At 51.3% G+C, this 13,937-nt stretch overlaps 1 protein-coding gene across 1 annotated transcript; it reads left to right on the top strand.

Moving 5' to 3' along the window:
- The first annotated feature begins 7,785 nt into the window (after nt 1-7,785).
- Nucleotides 7,786-13,185, top strand: LOC144132742 (uncharacterized). The gene is made up of 4 exons (XM_077665374.1): nt 7,786-7,848; nt 9,213-9,616; nt 10,299-10,491; nt 13,097-13,185. The coding sequence occupies exons 2-4, from the start codon at nt 9,329-9,331 to the stop codon at nt 13,147-13,149; spliced, it is 534 nt and encodes a 177-aa protein (XP_077521500.1). The 5' UTR covers nt 7,786-7,848; nt 9,213-9,328; the 3' UTR covers nt 13,150-13,185.
- Nucleotides 13,186-13,937: the final 752 nt, after the last annotated feature.

Below are 13,937 nucleotides of genomic sequence, written 5' to 3'. Positions count from 1 at the left end.
CAGACTCCATCAAGGCGCTATTGTGGCCGCAGGGCAGTGCGCGCACTCGTGAGCGACCTCTGTGCATTCCTCGAACACACGGGCTTGACGTCCCGTCTGTTCTCCGTCAGGTAGTTACACGCAGTGACCGAACGCTCCGCGAGTTCTACCTTGAACGATTAATAACTGGACGCCCCACTCCAGTTGTAACCAACACAGTGCTGTGCGCGTGTGTGATTTAATTCCTCTAAAATGAACTAATCACGCGGACAACCTGGACACATTTCTTATTGTGTAAATAGTTTGTACATATTACTTCTCCCCCTATCCTCTCTTCCTGTCCCCTCACCTCTTTCATTTCATTTCTCCATTCTGCCTGCTATCCTTTATTTCCGCTGCCCCAGCTCAGGTGCTTCAGTATCGATGGCAGATGCCGGGGCTAGCAAAAATCTTTTCCTTCCTTTTTACTATTATTTTTAATAAAACCACTACCACCACTACCACCACTTACTCAGTCCTCTAGCGTGTAGGCCAGGCGACGTCTAGAGAGAGAATGCGACGCTGTAATTTCTCAGTGACGCGCTGTATACCCTTGCGGTCCCTCTGGGTGAGAAAAAAAAAATTACGGAGGGCACTTCAGGCTACTTACGTGCTTTGAATGCGAAAGAATTGTTTTTCATTACCTTTTATTTTCTTTATTCCTTTGAAATTTTCTCTCCCTTTCTAATGGCTCGTTAGAAAGGAAGAGTTACTCATTAACATTTAGAATGATTGTTCACTAAAAAAAGTGTATGCCCAGGCCGGGTTCGAACCGGACTGGCACTCACTTTTAGTGCTGTGCTCTTCGTTGCCTTTTAAGGCGGAAAGCCTTTCTTGGCTCATGAGTAAGTTGGCGTGGACTTTATGAAGTTGTAGACAAAGGCTCTCCGCAAAAGTGTCCGCGCTTGTATGGTAATACATGTGCACGAAGGGCCTCACCCAGCACCCGGCCGCTGCGACGGCAACTCAAGCGAAGAAACAAAACCGCCCTCCGCGAGCACTGCTGTGCGTGATCGCCACAGCCAAGTCAGGAAGGGAAAACGTGGGAAAACCGCCGACACTCGACGGCCGCGGCAACGCGGCAGCGCTCCTAACGAATTTCCTTACGATCCCCTCCTGCGAAACCGCCGGCATTCCCTCACCACGTCCGAAATATTTCCGCCAAGGTCGGCATAAGCGCACCGTAGCGTTAAAGACGCACATTCGAGGGGAAATTTAGGCTAATTGCACACATTTCATTTCTGCGGGACGCGATGCGTTCGAGGGCCCGACGCTGCAACAAGAACGACCATCCTGGTAATCGCCAGACTCGTCAGCCGCAGCTATACGCTGCCTTCCCGTCGGACAGTCCGACAAACGACTTCGCGCACCACGACGCACACTACAATGGACGAGTGTGGGAGGTGCATACCTCTCACACTCGCTCTCACGCAGAAATCACATCACACACACACAAAAAAAATGCGGCCGGATATCGCGCGTATGTCACACCGACGCGCGCGAAATCCGTTCTATACCGGACAAACAGCTGGAACAATCTTGATGACTTCTATCACCGAAACATCGGCACTTTCGCACCACGACAGAAGGCGCTACTGACCCAATAAAGCTGAGGTAGACTAGCTTAGCTAGACAGAAATTTTCAACAATTGCACAGTTGACAGCAAAAAGCGGGGACGCACTAAATATAAATTACCACCACACATCTCCTGCCTCAGAGGCGAAACGAACAAAACTGCCGTGATTTTATCTGGCAACACGGGTGTATCTGGCTGGAGCACACGGCCACAGAACAGCACGGAGTGATACGCCTCTCTTAATAATAATAATGGTTTTTTGGGGAAAGGAAATGGCGCAGTATTTGTCTCATATATCTTTGGACACCTGAACCGCGCCGTAAGGGAAGGGTTAAAGGAGGGATTGAAAGAAGAAAGGAAAGAGAGAGGTGCCGTAGTGGAGGGCTCCGGAATAATTTCGACCACCTGGGGATCTCCACGTCCCGTGCGTCAGGGGGCTGGCCATGAGAAGCGGCCGTAGGCTCGGGCCACGCTGTACGGGACGCCGGGCAACCGGATCGCCCACTGCCGCTGCCGGCGCTGCCGTTGCTTCGGTGACTGCTGCTGCTGGGGTGTTCCCCTGATGGCCTGCGCATTAGAAAGCGCCCGCGGCGTCTGCTGATTTTGCTGGACTGGGGCCGCTGTCTCAGCCTGGACGAACGGCTTGGACAACCCGCCTGGACATCGGTGCCATGGATGTGGCCATTAAAGTGGCCACGTGACGCTCTCGCTGCCTGTGCGGGCATGCTGGGTCAATGGCCTCGTGCCGCCCCCCGCAGTTAATGCAGCGGGGCTTGCTCGCGCAGGTACCAGGCTCGTGCGGCCCGCGCAGCGCGTGCATCGGCAGGAGCATGACACACCTCAGTGGCATGCACCAGGCTGGCGCACTTGGCAAACTGGAGCGGCCGGGGACGGCAGGGGCTACCGCGAGCCTGCGCTGAAATATGGTGATGAATGCCGGGGGTGTCGGCGCCGCAAACGGAGAGCGAGTGTGCTGCTCGACAGAGACGCCGACACCATCGGTACCGTTGACTCCGTCGCCGCTAGCAGCTCCTCCGCCGTCCTGCGCCCGTCCACACCGAAGACCAGGCCGTAGCTTTGATTCCGAGGAGGAGGCTCCTTGGCGCAGACCGGCACGCCGCAGATGACGGCTGTGGCTAGCAGGGCCTGGAGAGCATCGCTGCTCCCCGCGTCCACTGCCACCACATTCCACCGCATGTTTACCCGGAGGGCGAGGACGCCAGGGCGGGATCCGATCTCCTCGGCCAACTCCCAGCCCGGTTCCCTGGTGAAGGCGGTGCCCCGGTTCGCCGGCCGACACAGCACCGTCCCCAACAGGCTAGGACGGGACCTCCACGGCAGCCTCGGCTCATTCCAGGGCAGCTGTCCGACGCCACTGCGCCTTGGTAGTGATAATGCGCCACGGCACCAGGCTGGCCCCAGCATCAGCGTCGCCGCTGTCCTGCGGCGCATTGTTGCGGCGCGCCGCGGAGTTGGGCGCACTCGCTGCCAGCAGACGAAGCCCCAGCCTCAGCCTGGTCTCGTGTGGCGGGATTTGGTGAGGACGCACGCGGTTTTCTTCCGGATGCCATCGGCCCAGCAGCAACAGCAGCAGCATCAGCAGCAGGCTGGAGGTGGGCTCCATGGGGCTCGTGCTGGGAAGGCCCTGCTCCTTCGAGTGTGGAGGGAGAGGGAACAGTGACGGTGGGGGACCTTCGAGCTTCCCGCTTGGCCACCGCGATGTCCCTTTTGGTTTCCGTGTCCCTCTCCTCTCGACCCCCTGTTGAGCGTCGCCGTTTCGGAGAGCAGACTCGTCCATCGGGGTGCACATGCTCTCCTCGGCTGCAGGTGTCCGCGGTGAGCCCGCAGCAGCAGCTTCAGGGGGAGAGGGCATCACAGCCGGTTCCCCAGGTGTAGCAATGGCGGCAGGAAGCGCAGGAGTGGCCAGAGGCGGGGGAGGGAGCCGCCATGGAGTTCTGCGTCTGGTGAGCGAGCGCCATGGCGTCCCTCAAGGCTAGAACGCGTGGGTCCGCCGGCGACACGTCCTAGGTCCCGATGACGGACTCGAGGTTCGCCGAGGTGGTGATGAGCGCCGCGTCAGGCTCCTCACCGTGTCCCGCAGATCAGCGATCTCGGCCTGCATTCGCCGAATGGTGCTGGACGACCTTGTTCTGGATGGCGTTCGTCTCCGCGATCGTGAGCGTGAGCGGCCTGCCCTGCGTTGCTCATTATCACCGCCGAACACAGGCCTTCGCTCGTTCACGGTGTCTGTGGCCTCCATGGGGAGACCCCGCAACGCCGCGAAGCCTTAGGCCCAGCGTCCGAAGGAGCAGAGAGCTAGAAAACACGTGCGCTCGCTTCGAGCGCCCGCCGAAGAATCTAAATTGGCGCAGTATATGTCTCACATATCGGCGGACACCTGAGCCGCGCCATAAGGGAAGGGATAAAAGAGGGACTCCGGAAGAAAAAGCGGCGACGGCGGCGACGAAGCGCGCGGCGCACCCACTCCTCCTCCCCGGTTGCCATGTAACGGCGCATGCGTACAAATGGCCTCCTCCCATGTACCATGGTCGGCGCATGCGCACAACTTGCCTTTCGCGTGTACCGCGAAATGTTCGACCGGTAGCATAGTGTAGCTCCCGCTACATAAGAGATGCAGTAGTGAAGGGCTCCGGAATAATTGCAACCTCCTGGGGATCCCTAAAGTGCACCGACATCGCTGAGCACGCAGCCACCCTCTGCGCCTCGCGTCCTTCAAAAATGTGGCCGGCGCAGCAGGGTTCGAACCCGGGTACGCCGAATCAGTAGCCGAGCGCATCGTTTTAAGAAAGGAAAGGTCGCAGTAGCTCTCACATCTCGCTGGGCACCCTCAGCGCGCCTTAATGCATGCAAATGAAGGTGCATATGTCATTGGTCCGAACCCCTGTCGCAAGATATAGCCTCAAACTTGACTAAAACATTTAATCTATACAGAAAGAGAAGTGCTGTCACAACACCGGACCGCTGTACGATGAACGGTTGCTCAAAATTTTTTTTCATAACCAAGTAGGCAATCATGCCCCCCCCCCAATTAGTTGAGCCAATGATGCTATCACTAGATTTAATCTGTCACCACCATACCTGATACCTGATTTAATATTTACTGCGGGTCCCTGGACCCAAGATATTAATTTACTTTTGGAATATGGCGGTGTGCTCGGCATGAAGCACTCTTGCGCTGGTTTGCCCGGTATTGCACTGCCTCCGGGAACGGCCCGGGCATATTAGAGCGCACATTTTCTTTCTGTTTTTTCTTCCTCTCCTATCTTATAACTCTCCTACTTTCAGCACGCAGCAGCAAGCGTGGCTCGGCTTGAGCCAGGAGGCAGGCCCGTGCACTTTCCTTTTCTTCCTATCAGCAACAGCAGCAGCAGTACGTTCCGCACACACCAGTTCTTATTGCACACACACACCGCGCAGGGTTGCAGAAAACAGCTCTGTGCACACTCAGATCCCAGCAGAAACGCGTATGCACAGGCGACGTACCCGCCGTGGTGGCTCAGTAGTTAGAGCGCTCGGCTTCTGATCAGGAGATCCCGGGTTTCGAACGCGACTGCAGCGGCGGGCGTTCCGACGGAGGCGAAACGCGAAGGCGCCCGTGCGCTGTGCGATGCCAGCGCACGATAAATATACCCAGGTGGCCGAAAATGTGAGGTGAAAAGCTTCTCTTCGTTAGTAAAGTAGTCGCGTAGCCGCAGAATGACCTTTAACGACCTTCAGCCCAAACACGTTGGCCGTGTAAGACCATATGTGGTACAGTTATGGTGTGGAACCCATGACCCCTGACACTGACGCATGAACTTTAGTTGATCTTTGACCTCCGACCTTGAGTTGACCATTGACCTTTGATACTGGATGATTTCATTGACCTTTGATACTGGATGATCTTTGGGTTAATTTGGAAGCTATTCTCGCCAGCCCGGACCCAGACGTTCAGTATCGGGCCAAGGCAAGAGCTTAGCAAGTCGCCGGACAGACAAACTGCCGGCCACCTAAATCGGCTGAAGAAACCCAAGAGCACCATCTTCTTACTGACAATAAAGTTTTCTCTGTTTCTCCCCTTACGGAGCGATTCACGCGTCCGCCGATATGTAAAACATGCACTGCGCAATTCGCTTTCCCAACAACAAATTTTCCAGCACCAGCGAACTCGAGTGCTCCTACACGATATTCCGCACTCAACCATGCAAATAGTCTGCTATTTCGCAATGTTATATGTGCCGATATCAACAGACCTTAATAATAATAATAATTGGTTTTTGGGGGAAAGGAAATGGCGCAGTATCTGTCTCATATATCGTTGGACACCTGAACCGCGCCGTAGGGAAGGGATAAAGGAGGAGTGAAAGAGGAAAGAAGAATGAGGTCCCGTAGAGGAGGGCTCCGGAATAATTTCGACCACCTGGGGATCTTTAACGTGCACTGACATCGCACAGCACACGGGCGCCTTAGCGTTTTTCCTCCATAAAAACGCAGCCGCCGCAGTCGGTTCGAACCCGGGAACTCCGGATCAGTATCATCAGACCTTACAATTCACATATTCGACGCAGCCACGAACTGCTGTGGCATCTAATAATGGTCCGGAGTTCCCGGGTTCGAACCCCGACCACGGGCGCTGCGTTTTTATGGAGGAAAAATGCTAAGGCGCCCGTGTGCTGTGCGATGTCAGTGCACGTTAAAGATCCCCAGGTGGTCGAAATTATTCCGAGGACCTCACTACGGCACCTCTTTCTTCCTTTCTTCTTTCACTCCCTCCTTCTCCCTTCCATTACGGTGTGGTTCAGGTGTCCAACGATATATGAGACAGATACTGCGCCATTTCCTTTCCACAAAAAACCAATTATTATCTAATAATGAACATATAGCGACAACCACGTTATGTACCGAAACGACCCAAGTTTGCTGGTATTACAGCAAAGCCGCCGAAGTGTCCTCGTACTTCTTCAAATATGGCGCCTCAAACTTCCTCAACACTGTGCTGCTGAGAGATGAAAACCTTAATACCACCTCTGAATAGGCGAGCAGATTTTTAAAGCAATACGAGATTTGTTCACCGTCGTAGGAATCACTTGTGCCACAAATTCCGCAAGATTCTGAAATTTAGAAAATTCGTTTTTGCGGAAAGCAAACGGCACAGTACCCCTCTCACTTATTGGCGACACCCGAAGCGCGCCGAAAGGAAGGAAGAGGTGCAGTAGTGGAGGGCTCCGGAAAACTTTCGGCACCTGGTGATCCCTAACGCGCACTGACATCGCACAGCTCACGGGCGCCCCTGCGCCTCGCCTACATCGAAACGCAGCCGTCGGGTTCGAACCCGGGAACTCCAGGTGTGACTGGCTCACGGGTCAGTGGACACCTCAGTCGCGATTTGAGTAGTCGGTGCCGTCCGCCTGCACATTGAGGCAGTTTATGCATCTCTTCTTTCGCAAAACCTACGGAAGGCTTAGACTCCGTTGATTTTGAGGAGATCAAGGCTCACAATTGGCTCCTTGGTCAGTGGACACCACAATCGAGCTTAGAAGTAGTGACGGTGGTGCCCCCTGCAAAGAGCCGTGCTAATGCACAATATATTGTGCCTAGTAATGCTAAACCGCCAGCCATTTCTTGTCTCGTGTGGACTGAGGTGAAATTCAAATAAAATGTGGTAATGACGATGACAGTGAACCACTTATTCTTGACCCGCCAAGCGGTTTTGTGAAGAGTGAAACAGAAGTTATGAAGGCGGCGTTTCCTCAGATGAACTACCTTCAGATAGCAGATCAGCTGTTGTAGACGGCTTACAATGTGTCTCAAAATGATGATAATACATCTGACAAAATGAAGTGAATGTCACCTTTAGTTCAGTTTGTTTAATAAGTCTTTCTTGTTTTGTTAAGGGTTCATTGTTAAAACAGACTCGGGTTCACTGACCTGTGACTTGACAGAGCTCTAAATGTGAAGTCGTTGTTTTTTCCCTCCCGCATAAGCATGCTGCAGGCTTCCCTCAAATAATTAAAAAAAGCTAGTAAAGATGACACCTTGGCGTTAGGTAATCATCATCATCAACGGTCGCAAACTCTCTCAGAACGTGTTCCGTCTTCGACGACCAATTATTCGTTCTATGCCCTGCTCGAGGAGCGCGAGCAGCGGCGCGCGAGCAGCGCGAGAGCACCAGCGCTTCCCACGCGCAGCAGTGTGCCAGCGCAGTGCGACCGATCGGCTTTGTTCTTTCGTGGCTGTGACTCGACGCAAGTAGGTGAGCCCGTCGTTTCCTTTCTTTGTCTTTCGCAGTGCTTCGCTGCCTATTCGGAGGGCGAACTACTTTGACTGTTTGTGGAGGTTGAGGCTACGCACTCACCGCGGGCGATGCTCTCTAGGCGAAGTAGGCAGGACAGGGCTATCCGTCTGTTCAGCGCGACGAAGTGCAGTTGAGGGGAGCTTGCTCTCGTAACGCCCGATAAAGGAACGGTTTACTCGGCACTGGCTTCGAATGAGGGTGCAAGTTCGCGTCAGCTCTAATTAGCAAGCGGAGGTGGTTCGAAGCTGCCGAGTCTGCTTGAGCCTCATAGCTTGTCAATGGAACGCGTGCTCAACTGGAAATCATCTTTTTGCACCAGCGTTATGCCACCACTCTGGTTCAGGCTTACCTCAGAATTCAGTGTGGCTTCTCGATCGCAGCAGCAATGCGGTTCAAACTGAGTTTGTCTTTGCCAGAGCAAATTATCTCTGCCAGCGCAAAGCTGGACATTTGGTTTCAGAACCTGATGTTCATTGGCGTAAGCGAAAATTCCCTCTTTTGGAGCAAAAATTTCCGTTTGGGGACTTTATTCGCTGCACCAGCTTTAAAACACCGTCAGTTTCAAAAATTGAGACGATTTAAGTTCTTACATTTGCTGACCTTGCGCAAAAATCCCCAAATGAAACATGACTGTTCAGAACGAGCGTTGCTGGTCGCGCCACTCCTACAACGCCTATTGTGTTAGAGCCATTGGTCAATTTCATGACGTTCCGCCTCGCCAAGCGCACAGACCTATTACCCACACTGCCCGACAGGATATATTAACCTTTAAGCCTCCCCCAAAGCCACTGATGCTGGGCTTTGGCAGCCCCTGTGTAATACCCCTGGATCTGCTGTGGCTTGTCACTCAATCGCACAACAGCGTGATTTATAGCCACGACCACACACGTTATATACCCCAGTTATGCCACGTTACATCCCAAATCTGCTAAGGCAGATGCTTAACGGCCTCATATGCCAGTCAAGTGACTAACTCGTGCGGTAACTCTCAGCATCTCCGGTGGTAGCCTGGAATTTTTTGCGCTTGGCTCTACTCTAGATTCAGTTCAGTGTAATCGATGTTAGTGATTGTGTAATCGATGTTAGTGTAATCGATGTTAGTGATATAGGGCAATCATTTTGTGAGCTCTAAAACGCGTCACCGAATAGGTTTCCCCCGTGACTGATTGCTCTAGTCGGCATGGACGCTAATCATTTTCGGTATTTGATTAACTGGGGATGACGCCCTGGCTCTCTACCCCTGCGGTGGTTGGGAGACGATGTGGTTATTTGCAAAGGTTTTTGGGTCAGAACTAATAGCTTCTTTTTACCGGACGCTGCAGTTGTCAAGCCAAAGAGAACGCCTGGTCCTCGGGGCAAGCTAGTACCTAGCAGATTCACCATCGCCGCCGAGAACCACTCGCAGGTACTTGAGGACCCCCCTGGTAGCCACCGTGCAATGAGCCGGACTCCGAAAGCCGCTGCCGGCCCCAACCAGCTGAGGGATGAGCTGAGGCAGCAGTTGTTGACCACGTTTGCGGCCAACAAAAGGGAATCGGCAATGGGAGAGGGCACCCAGGCCGTGGAGGATTCCTGTTCCGCGGCTTCCGGAAAGCCGCTGAAAAAGCAGCCCCTGCCAGTAGTGTCCGCCACTAGCTGCGGCTGCCACAAGTACGATGACCTACACGTGCACGTCACTGTGCTGTGTCCATGCTCTCGGCCGACCACTACCGACAAAGCGACGCAGGTATTTAAAGCGTGCCACTGCGATATCCATAACTTGTCATTTCGAAATTCAATTCATTTTTAAAACTGTTGCACACGTTTCACCTATGCAACTAAATTTTTTACTGGGTTCGCAGTCGTGTTTATGAAGGCCCCCAGCCAATTTTTCAAACAAATAATCTTTCCGAGTTATAAACCTGAGTTTCGCGGCATAGTAATATCTCTTTTTGCGGACATCAGAAAAGAGGCAAGGATTGTTACTATCAAGCTTTTAACTTATTCTTGATGGTCAACTTTGTAACTTTTAAACTTTTAGCAGACTGGTCGTACTGGCCATATCAGTTTTTACAATTTCTATACCGCTATTACCCTCGCCGCTATGGCTCATTTGGCCCCCGAAAGATGCGTGCTTTTCAAACGCACTTGTCTGGCAAGCGCAAAAGCAGCGCCCCCCCCCCCCCCCGCCCCCAGCGCACGTCACTCCAGGCGTACCTGTATGGGACCTCCTCTCTCCCGTGTGGGTGTCGCGGGCGGGGCAGAGAAGGTCACATGACACGTGTGCGAAGAGTCAGAGAATCGGAAAGTAATCATGGAGGGTAATTGCAACTGCTTTCGCAAAATTCTTGCATAAGATGTCTGATCGCCCCATGAAGTTTTTTCTTAGTAGGTTTTTGCGCCTCATGTGCCTTTCCGTCTCTGCGCAGACTGACATGGCGCGCACAGACGAGCAGCAGAGGAGCACACCGCGAGGAGTTGGGATCAGCGTCGACATCCTCCATACGTCGAACGAAAGGATGTTTTCCCAGACATGTTCACACGAGCTTGCAGCCAGCGTTCCAAACGGAACTCCCGTCACTCCCCGCCTCCAAGGGGTTCCGAACAGCGCAGACATTTCTGGTGAGTAGCAGAATAAGCTTCATGGTAATAGACATGGCCCTGCTTGTGAGGTCGTGTGCGCACATTAAATTTATGTTGCCAACAGCGACAGTCTATATTGGTGTATCGGTGTGCATGGATAGCCGTAACGCTGACATGTGTTGGAGTATAGGCACCTAATTTTGGTGACACGTTTTCTTCTCTACAATTACGCGAAAGACATTACTACACATGAATCACCATGTGGTACCCACCCACGACCATTAAATATTTCATAATCACATTTAACCAGTCATGCTGTTTCGGTTTCGGTTTCAACAGCCGAATGATGGCTGCGACGTGAATGAGTGGTTTTATAATCACTGCTTCATCGTTTTAATTCTATTCAGTGTTTACAGGCAGCCTGCCTCAAGAGCCGGAATGACAACTAATGTGGAAGGAGCGATTATATTGTAGTTTTTTTATGTCTCACGTGACAAAACCACTCTTTGACGCCACAGTCCTCATTCGGCCGCTGAAACCGAAACAGCACGACAAAGAAATACGATTATAAATTATTCAGCGCCGGCAGGAGAATACCGGATGGGGATCCATGTATATCAATGCCTTATATGCTAGTATCAATGCCTATGCTAGTATAACTACCACCAAAGCATGCAGGAGAATGATTCGAGAAGAGGAAGGAAAACGGTTAGTCAGCTTCAGTGATGTTTAAGTGCTTTGTTACGTTGCACTTTTGAGTATTTTATGTTCAGAGTGCAACGACGACTTAGAGGGAGAGCATCTATATAGTGTGGTAGGCGCTCGGAATGCCTGTATCACCGAAGACACGCCGCTGTTCTTTTTTTTTGCAATCGTTGTCCGTTTACGTGGCTACCAACCCCCTCGGGCGCTATCAGCGGCTTCAACGTGGCCAGCGGCCAGCAGCAGATTGAGAGCGACCGTGTGTGTCGAGCTCATCGCGAGCAGCTGTGGTCTATTGCTCTGGGGTGCCCATTATACTGGTTAATGGCTTAGTACGATTCCTAGGCAGTCAATTTTTCTGTTACGACACACGTTGTCTCATGCGTCATCAACGAAGTTTTCGCTCCAATGTGTAATTGCAGTATCACCAGGTTTTGTGGCATCGTTTTTGCTAGTTTTTGCTTTTGTGGTGCATAGTAACGCAGACGCTGCGAATTGCAGATTGCGGCTGTGCATACTTGATATTGTTGGTAAATACAGTGCGGCAAGGTGCTCGTCTTTTTCTGATGTAAACCTTCCTAAGAACTGGCACCTTTGTATGCACTTACACCCCTTGAACTGGCATTACGCAAGTAGAAAATAGCTTTTTTTTTGGAACCAAGCTGACAACGCAGAGATAAAGTGCTTCAAATGGGGAAAAATACATTCTGGAACCCTTCACTACGGTTTCTTCCGTTCCCCACCCGTAGTTTTATGACGTTCAACACCATAAGCCGTGCCTCTACGCACCTTAAGGCCTTACAAAGAATGATGTGCCAATCAGGTGCAAGCCGCATTTTTGGACCGAGAGGACCCTGCTTCATTCAACTCTGTTACAAGTTTCGCATTCCGCATGCAGTGAGCGAGACCGAATAACGCCGCTAGCAGGCCTCAAAATCGTGCTCATCTATAGTAGGATACAACTTAAAAAAACAGCAGTTGCTAAAACTGGGCCACGGTCCGCGGCGTACTGTATTACTCCGCTGGCCCATCGTAACAGTAAACGAAATCAACTTTTTAACGTTTGACTATATTAAACAAGCGATGTATCAAAATTATAGCTCCCATAATTTTTTTCTTGCGATTAGTTTTTTGTTTAGGCAACAAGAAATGTTTTAACAACGGGCTATACTTTTTTGTCGTGGAGGAAATCTGTGAGGCTGTCGTGAATATGGGCGGAGCTTCACTGCACACTTAAATTGTATCCGACTATACTAACATTGCCTCTTCTGGTGCCGCTTAATGCTCGCCCCGACTTATCTTTTCGATAGCCTAATATAATTAAAAGCATCGATTCTAATTATAACAACCCGCCGCGGTGGCTTAGTGGTTATGGCGCTTGGCTGCTGGCCCGAAAGTCGCGGGTGCGATCGCGGCCGCGGCGGTCGAATTTCGATGGAGGAAAAATTCTAGAGGCCCGTGAACTGTGCGATGACAGTGCACGTTAAAGAACCCCCGGTGGTCGAAATTTTCAGCAGCCCTTCACTGCCGCGTCCCTCATAACCTGAGTCGCTTTGGGACGTTAAGCTCCCATAACCCAACCCTCTAATTATAATGGTTTAGTGGTTACGTTGCCCGCTGCAAATTGGAACGATGCTGCGAGCAACGTGAGGAACCTGTTCTTTCGTTTGGAGAGGAGCAATGAAGTGCAGTGTATTTTATTGTATATATGCTGCTCATCCCTGCTACTATTTTTGTGAAGCGATAAACAACTTTTAACTTTCCTTCCGGCCATACCACGGGGCGAAAAAGCGAATACTATTGTAACGGTGCAAGGTGACAACTACTAACATTTTACCTGTACACGGGTCCTCATCCGTCGTTTTAAGATGTGCTTTTGGAGCTCGACCCATGCGGAAATTTGAGTGAATTGAGTGACCGATTACTCATTCATTGTCCGCAGTTCAAGCTTTCGAAGATGAAGGAAACGTCAGCATAGAGGACGGCAGCAAGTAAGTTTCCAAAGGCTTAATTTTTGAAAAGCATGCCAGGCATTCCAATAGCAAGGCTTAAAATTTTATTTTATTCAAAACCAGTGTTAACTGTTATTGCTTTTGAATGCGTTTTTAAAACTTGAGCGACTTCGAACTGTGCATTCATATTAATTGCGAAAACAGAATTGTGCAGTCAGGGATCGCTTTGAATACGCGCTGCTCTAAGGTAAAGGAAAATGCCGAAAGCACCTCTGCACATTGTAGTTACTTGACGTTGTTTCCGCGCTCGTTCTTTCCGCCGTAGCCATGCTCACAGTTACACAGCGGGAATTGTACGCTGGCACCCTTAACTGCATACTGCATGTAATTCACGGTACTGCTGAGTAGACAAAAGAATGGAAATGAGGGGATTGTTATGACACATATGAAGGAAGCCAACAGTCTACAGCACCAAGAAGCATAGGGGAATGTACATAATTTTTTTAATAGCGGCGCTGATCAGTAAGGGAATAATAGTGTACACATTTTATCGCTGAAAGATAATTGGTTCGAAAGCAGAAGAATAAACATGCTGCCGGTTGAATCTGAACCCACAATCTCCTAGTTTGGCGACCGCTGGCTTCCTTCACGCGGTACCGTTTTTAATTACATCGAAACCATGCTCTGGTCTTTATTCTGCATTCGGAAATTGAGTAAATGGTTCGCTTTTGAAGCCTGTGTAACTTACTCCTGGCTTAAAACTGGCGTACAGAAGTGGCGGCTACAACTGGCACCCGCTGATTCCGTGCCGGATTTTTAAAACGTCATTGT

The sequence above is a fragment of the Amblyomma americanum genome, chromosome 1 (assembly GCF_052857255.1).
Source record: "Amblyomma americanum isolate KBUSLIRL-KWMA chromosome 1, ASM5285725v1, whole genome shotgun sequence".
NCBI lineage: Eukaryota > Metazoa > Arthropoda > Arachnida > Ixodida > Ixodidae > Amblyomma > Amblyomma americanum.
This window is presented reverse-complemented; position numbering and strand designations above follow the sequence as displayed.